The following is an 8,298-nucleotide window of genomic DNA, read 5'->3' on the forward strand; positions in this document are numbered from 1 at the left end:
CTGGTTTCTTAAAAGTGTAAGTTACTGGGGAATATACTATTTAATAAATAATACATTCATGCTGTGACAAAATTCTGTCTTCGTGTTCGTGTGCTAATTCATCAACCATCTACCTTGTCTAACCTGCTCTGTTGTCTCCTGTGATCCTGTCTGGATAGTCCAAAGGAAAGAAACTCTCACGGCCTTTCTCCTAGGTAGAATAGCAGCCTGTGAGGGAGTCTCAGCTGCTCCTGAAGGGTGGTTATAGCCAGAGTGTGAAGTTCAAGGCCTCACATCCCTTCATATATTCTTGCATAGTTGGAATTGCTGAGCTGGTATGCAGAGACATGCAGTGGAGCTCTGGGTGAGTAGGTGATAAGCCATGACGTTGCTATTCGGGTATTCTCTTGGAGACCTGGCTATCATAGCGGAAGAATTACTTGGACTCAGTCCATTCTTTGAAGTAGGTGAGCACACATGCATCAGCCTCAACTATTCATTTCAGCAGGGCAGGAGCAGCGTGGAAGTTTTGCTTCATCAAAAGTGGAGAAAGACTTGCTCATCTTGATCTTTGTGTAATCGAGATTCTCTGTGCATGGATTCTATTAATTACACAGTCATAGAAGGATTTTTTTTTTCCCTTTAATCGTGAATCATTTTCTTCTAAGAAAGCAAGCAAACAGAGTAAGTGAGAACATACATAGTTTTTGCAAAGAAAATACTTTTCAGCCTAATTGTGCCAATACCACTGCTGGTTCCATAAACTACACTGAGATCTTTTGCCTACAAAGCCTTTTGAAAAGCCAAAATACACAAAACTGCTATCCCCATGACTGCTGTTTACAGCCATCCCAAAGAAATACCTTTGTGAGGAGGAAGGGATAAGAAAAGTGGAAAGGATTGGTAGGGATTTTTTCCAAATAGAGTTCAAAGTGGTCCTCCTTAATTTTTAGACTTTGTTTTAAATAAAAGCAACTGTTTACCAAAATCTGGGTTCAATAAAGTTGTGAGGCAAAAGTCTGTCAGGGCTGTTAAAAATTAAGTTACACCACTGTCTTGGGATGTCCCTAAGCTGCACCTTACTGGAAGCTGGGAAGGGGTAACAAAATATTGCATTATTCATGGAATTTTCTTATACTGTCCTCTAGAGAGCTGCCATTGGGTGATGGCATAGGAAGCTAATTAGACTTCTGTTTACAGTGATTTTTAGACTCTTTCCACATACTTATACTGAAGCTCAAGATTGAAATATCAGTCCTGAGATTCAGCTTTCAGCTATCCCATGCATCCTTTTTCCTAGGTACAGAAATTGCCCCTGTGGCTCAACTCCACCAAAGTTTACTGCAGTCGAGGTGTGCCAGCAGCTCTTAACCATGTGATCACTCCCTCGCTATAAGTCAAAAGGAGTCGAGTTGGACGAGTGCTACTTTAAGCTGTTTAATGTAACCCAGTTTATTTGTCATGAAAAGGATTAAGGGAAACACTCGCTTGTGCAATTGGATGAGCAGGTCTAGAGGTGGCAAACTCCACAGGCGTGAGCATTTGTAAGGCAGTGTTGCCACCACTAGAAGAGAACATGTGAGCACATTGTCGTAGTACTCGGAGCCTTCAAGGATTTTTCCTGCTTTGGTATAAAAACAATCCCCTTGCATTTCTTTCATCAGGCATGTTAGCCAGCTTTTTCTATTACAAAACATCTAGAAAAGCATGTGTTTATTTTCCTTGTTGAACACAGAAGGTAATGCTCATTTTGGGCAAACCCACAGAAGGCTTTATCCCAGATTTCTAATGATTTTTTTCATTGCGACTTTCTGTGTAAGTTAGCGTCTTGAGTTAGCAGGTTTGCAGACACTGTGTCAAGGAGCATACTTGCAAGATTCAGGTTCATACCCTTTGCTTCGATGTGAACTGTAGCAGGAATTGGAGGCCCAAGGTTCAGTCAGTCCTTTTAGTCTAGACATGTACAAGCATCCAGCAAGAAAAAGTCCATGCCTTGTATTTCATTAATTTTGATTCTCGCATAGCAAAGTCTTATTCCCATCCTTTGCACTGGACAGGAAAAGATCTCCTGGGTCATCATGTCTAGTTTTTGCTACCTCCAGCAACCACATCGTCTAATACATTTTCGAAACTAATTAGTCTCTACTTTAAAACAAATCCCATTTCCACCCCCACTTCTGCTAGTTAAGACTGCATGGCCCACTTCTCACTTGCAAAGCATAATAAAATATCGAGACTGCCACAAGTTTAAGTTGTCCTTTGTCAGAGAGCTCCAGAAATATAAGTGCAGGTACAGATTATGTATCTTGGGTTCTGTTGTACTAATTATGATACTGTAATATCCTCCCCCTGGAGAGAAGGAAAGGAGTTATTGCTGTGACAGAAGTAAATGCTTGAAGTATGTTTTTACTTAAGAAATAATTCATCAAAGGCCACACTTCTGGTCTGTAGCATATTCCATGAAATGGTTGAGTAATAACTGAAGGCTCCCATCCCACTATCCTCCTTTCATGCAAAGTGCTGACGTTGAGCTAAAACTTTAGCCAATAATGCTGCAATGCACTTGAAACACAAAAGTTTGATGAGGTGCTCCAAACGGAATAATCCTTACGTGACTGCAGAATATAAATCTGAAATGGACTGTAAACCAAAAGCAATCAAAAAAATAATAGGCATTACATAATTATTACATCTGGGAAGATGGTAACATTCATGACTTTTTCACAATTTTCTATATATCTGTTGATGTATTTAGGATTTCCAGTAATGCCAGATCACCCTGTGCTAGAGACAAGAAAGTATTTGTTACACGGAGTCTTCCGGAGCACAACATGACTTTTTCCTTTGTACTGCTCTGCCACAGCTAGTTTGTGGTCCTGTTTTGGTGTCACCACCCTGGGTGTTCCTGGGGCACGCATGAAGTCCTTCCTTAGCACCTCTTCCAAGAAGCCCTGCAGCTGAGCAGCCCTCACAGTGGCCGTTTTTATCATTATATACTGGTCCTGTGGTCTTCATTATGTTATCTTTTTTTGCTGGACGTTAAACTCAGAACATGCAAACCCTACTGCCCGTTTTGAGGCTTGCTCTTGCTCTGAAAGCCATGATGCTGAGCATGTGATGTGGTGCCATGGCAATGGGCCGTGATATCATAAATGCCAGATGATTAATTCATTTCTGGGACACACCAGAAAGAACAGCTGCATTGTGCTACAGAAAGTCCTTCCTCCAGAACTGCTCTCCTCTACCAGCAAAGAAAATAGAGAAAGTGACTGACAAAAGTGCGCAGTGCTCCCTCCTTTGCTTGTTCTGTTGAGCAGATCCCTCTTCAGGTCACCTACAGCTCCAGTGTGAGAGCATGAACGTGTATCTCCGGAGTGCAAAAGTGCTTCTATAGAGAACTTTCAAAGAGATTAGTTATTTGTCCTTCACAAATGTGTTTCACTATGCAGACCTGCTCTAGAAAGATGTCCTATACTTTCCCTGTCAACAGCAGTTAAATCTTGTTTGGAAGGAGAAGAAGAGCTGCCTTACTGTAGTCTCCTCCCTTCAATAGCTGTTTCAGTCTATCTGTTACTTGCATTAGTCAAGTCTAGCAAAATAAAATCTGTTTCTACAGCATGGCTACGGCTAAAGGTTTTTTGTAGTAAATACACTGATAATAATTTAACAGCACTAGTGGTTTCTGTTACATTGTGGAAACTGTCATTCCAGGCATAGCCTGCAGTGCGATAGTTCCCATCTATGTGACAGAATTGTTCACTTCAGTCCAAGAAGATAACCACATCCTACTGGAATAAAACATACCAACAGTTTATATTGTTGAAACTTTAAAATACTGTATTAAAAACCAGTAATTGAACAGTTTTGTTTTGCTAGTTTAACTTCCTTCATGCCAGGCTTTTGAAGCATGAAATTATGTAAACCCACTATAATGCTAGAAAACATGCAGCAGAATCTCAAGTACAATACAGATATTAATTTTTTTTGTAGTAGGGTGCCCAAAATTATAATAATTGTGAAGAAAAAGTGGCAAAAAAAAATCTTGTTGAGTTTGTTGATATTCCAATATTATTTTAATTTCCTGGTTCCCAGAAATAAAATTTGAGGGGGTTTTTTATACTTCTTAACTGAGCAACCTTTAAAATGTTGAACGGCTTAGCAGCCTCACTTTGCAGGGCTTGAAATAACATCCGAATGCATACAGAATGTAGGAAAAATGCCTACACTGCCTCTCCCACTGCTGCCATCCCCACAAAGCTACCTGGAATTAAATGGATATGCACTGTGATGCATTTTTCTGGCAATGTCTGTCATACTTTAGATCTCCAAGGATCCAACTGAGCGGTTTCCAGGGTTTCTCTTACCTCAGTCATTTTCAGTCCCCCTATCCTCTCTTCTTGCTCCCTCATCTTTTTCACAAAGGCTCCTGCCTAGCTTGCATCCCTCCACCCCAACACATGCTCTTCTGCAGCCCGATTCTGCTCTCTCAGCTCTCAGCTCCTACATTCCTGTCCGCCTCCCACACACAGGGCACGAAAAGTTGCCCGGACACTCAGAAGCAAGCAGAGCAAATGAGAAGGACTAATCTAGATGACCAGAAAAAGGTCAGTGCCTCTGGCACCGTAAACAGAAAGTGCCAAGAGCCTGCCCACAGCGTTGTCCCTGACCTGTCGGCAGCTGAGGGAAGACCACTCTCTCCTCTTTTCTTAATTAAACCACAAAACCTCCTCCTCACTGCTGTGCCAGTGGTGGGAAGGGTGTCACTGCCAGTTCGTATCTCCCCACTCTGGGTAGACTCCCGTCAATCACCCAGAGTAAACATCCCCACTTCTCTTAACAACTGACCAAAGCCTTTCTAAAGCTGCAGTGCAATGAAACCCCCACGATCCTGTTTAGCACCAGGGGAAGCTTTTGTAAGACTTTCCCCTAGTGGGAGGAACAATTACTGGATACAGAGCCTGGACTTCACAATCCATCTGCTTAATTTATAGTGTGTCTCAACAGTACATCTCTGTCAACTCCATCTCTCCAACGGCAAGGCGTAACTGTAATTTAGGAGCTCAGCCATTTGAAAGACCAACCAGGCAACCATGATCTATTCCCACCCAGCAGATGAGGACATTGCTAAGGCAATTTCTCAATTTAAGAATAATTTTTTCTTTTTCTCTCTTTTCAGCCCTCTTTGCCAGCTGGCATCCCGTTTTCTGCTTTTCCAGCGGGCATTGCTTCAGCTCAGCGTGATCCTTCGGAGGGGGAGCAGTAGCCTATTTAGAGCTTAAAACACACAGAGATTTAGTGGCTGGAACCCAGGAGAACAACCTAGCAAGAAACTGATGAGAGCATTTAGCCAAATCATCTCCAAAACACTATTGTTAAAAGAACCTGATATGCATGTTAAGTAAACATCAAATATGCAAAACCCAGCACATGTAACATGCAGATAATAGCATAAGGTAATGGGCCCTATCTCCAAATAAGTAATAGCACTCTCATAACCACAGGCAGTTCCAGTATTTTCTGTTCACTTTCAATGTCCTCTGAATGGGTCATATCTATAATATAATAAAACTCCCACAGGCTCTAGCAGGACTAGGATTTAGTGTTAAACCCTGGCTAAAAACGAGGGAAGAAATTTCTCTTGCACACAGACAGGCGAAAACTCTAGAATAAATGTGATCCAGGAAGCAATTACATAAAGGCGTTGATAATTTCATTTGCATATAAAATAATAACAACGGAAGCTAAATTATCCCATATATACAGAAACCCTGGATGTTCAGGATTGGCTATTCATTATTCTCTTGTCATACAAAGCAATTCAGTCTGCAGCTGCATTTCTCTCTTACAAATCCAATTCAATCAAGAGAACCGAAACATCATTAGCAAACCCACTGATTTATCCACCAGGAAAGTGCTGATACAGGCTTCTATTCCTGCTGCTAATAAATTCTCTACATAGCAGTGTTTGCTCTCTCTAGGGATCTCCCATTATTCTAATGGCTACAGGCTTCTAACTTTACCGCTGGAATTTTTCAGCCTGAAAATCTGTAATAGTAGGGTCCAAAACCGGTGGGAGCCATAGGAAAGAAAGAACACAAGCCCAGAATGTGTACCCAGTTGCTAGAGATCGTGTAAGTGCAGATGAAGCAGCACCTGGTACCTTAAAAAACTGCTGTAGTAAGACCTTTTTTTTTCCTTTCTGAAATACAACCATTGTCTCCTGTTTTGCTCATCACTTCCTCTCCCTATTTCCCTCAGTGGGCTTGCCTCCAGAGCCTTGCCTCCCTCTCCATACCTTTCCCTGGCTCCTGCTTGCTTTGTTGCCTTAACTGCCAGCCTGCAGGGCTCATTTACCTCTGCTCCAGCCCCTCTTCTCCTGCAGAAATGCAGCAGCTCTGAAGACCCGTGCTAGGTGTTGTCTCCTGTTCCTCCTGCACATCATCTACCACCAGGGTTCCAGGTGGTCACCGCCGAGCTCATCACGGCATCATCAAGTTGCTGCTTTCGTATACGTGAGCCCTTACACACGGTTTCAAGGCCTGGGCACGCACTTCTGCGTCCTTTTCAAGGCGGGCTCCAAACAGGGAAAGCCCAAAGGGAGTTGGAAGTGCCATTGCCTTTTGGGCATAATTTCCCAAGCTGCAGTTTCCGTAACTTCTTTAAAGGTCCTGAGTCATTTTGTCTGCCAGGTTCATGTGATGTTTGGTTTGCTTGTGGCCCTCTCATCTTTTAAATACAAAGAAGTTATTTCCTTGGAATATGTGAGGCCAGAATTAATGTTCTGGGCTATATGGCAGCTCAGAAACACTTGCTTTTGGCCTGAACTTAATTTAAAAAAACAAATGTACAAGAAGTACGAATCCAAATCCACCTGTGTCAGTAGCCCATGTTTAATACAGCTTTAATAAAAAGCTTTATTAATTCCTCCCTTGGAATGGTGTTATTCTTGCTGAACATGATGTCCAAGGTAACAAGAATCAGATAACAGGAGTCTTAAAAAGACACCTTTCTTTAACAAATACTGGTTCTCCAATCTCTCTTATATATGCTATAAATGAAAGATAAAATGATTACTATGTAAGATACTTGACGCTTTAATTTATTTACTTTTTCATCTCTCCTAATTGGAGAATGGATCTATATGGGTGGCTAGAGTGTGCTGCTTTTTTATTTTTAATCATATGCTCATGCATTTGTAAAAATTCAGTGTCTGGACTGAAAATAGGAGGAAAATGCTTATGTTTAGAATAGCTGTTTGATTTTTTTTAAGAAAAACCCACCATGTTTATTAGTGTAGGGAATGAGATGTTAAACTAATCTCCTAAAACCAAGATACAATATCAAACATAATCTCATTGTTATTTTTTAAGTTCCTCATTTGCATTCATCCTGGTTGGGCTTTGCTGGAGGGCTCTCGCTCACCTGACCGAAGTGGCTCGTGCTTTTTTATTCCTGAATGTCACACTTCTGGCAGTTCCGCAAAGTCAGGAGGCAAAGCGTTTCCGTGATGCCAGCAGACCTGAAGCCACAGCTTCCTTCCAGACCCATGCCTCACAGAGCTGATGGAGGACGTTGTGCCTTAGTCGCATTTCCATTATCTACCAGTGAAGAACCTGCAGGGTTGCACCGGCCGCCGTAGCTCCTGCAGCCCAGGACACCCATCCCCTGCAGCCTGTTTGTGCTATGGTGCTGCACTGCTGGGCACACCGAGCGAGTTACACCACTGCTGAGTTACTGAGTCATGCCCACCTTTTCTCCAACACATCACATTTTTTGCCACAAACCACAACTCTGAGCGTAGCGGTTTGCTCGAACTGGACCGTGTGAAGCGTGAAGACCAGTACAGAAGCATCAGAACCTAGTGTGTGGGGGGGGGGACGGACCCCAACATAAAACTCAAACCAGCATTTTTAAATGTGTATTGGGAGCAAACTAAAGCTGGGTAGCCCATTATGAGAGAATTTAACTCAGCTTTATAATACAGTTTAAGTCTCAGGCACCATTCATGTTTACAGAGCAGAATTAAAACCTGTAATAAGTTATGAGCTTGTGCCTATTGACAGCAGTGAAAAAATGAGAACCAAAATGAAATCAGCTGGCTGTTACTCAGCCTCCACTGCCCAGCTGGATCAGGAAAAGTGTTAAAATGAGTCCTGCAATTTTCCTTCCCAGCTCTTTGAGTTTGATTTTCAGTTTGCAAAAAAGGCACCTGAGAATGTTCTTAAATGCTCTCTGTGCCTGCCATCAAAGGAGTTTTCTACTTTGGAAAAAGAGAGCGAGCCTTGTCTCAAAATGTACTTTTGCCAGGAATTCTGTCCT

General features: G+C 42.2%; 1 protein-coding gene across 1 annotated transcript in view; it reads left to right on the top strand.

Moving 5' to 3' along the window:
* Positions 1-6,902, top strand: part of GEMIN8 (gem nuclear organelle associated protein 8) — a 36,612-nt gene extending 29,710 nt beyond the window's left edge. The window contains exon 6 of the mRNA XM_069770361.1: positions 5,156-6,902. Within this exon, the coding sequence (XP_069626462.1) occupies positions 5,156-5,258 (103 nt within the window). The 3' untranslated portion in view covers positions 5,259-6,902. The remainder of the gene's footprint in view (positions 1-5,155) is intronic.
* The last annotated feature ends 1,396 nt before the right edge of the window (positions 6,903-8,298 follow it).

The sequence above is a fragment of the Haliaeetus albicilla genome, chromosome 25 (genome assembly GCF_947461875.1).
Source record: "Haliaeetus albicilla chromosome 25, bHalAlb1.1, whole genome shotgun sequence".
In the NCBI taxonomy this organism is placed as follows: domain Eukaryota; kingdom Metazoa; phylum Chordata; class Aves; order Accipitriformes; family Accipitridae; genus Haliaeetus; species Haliaeetus albicilla.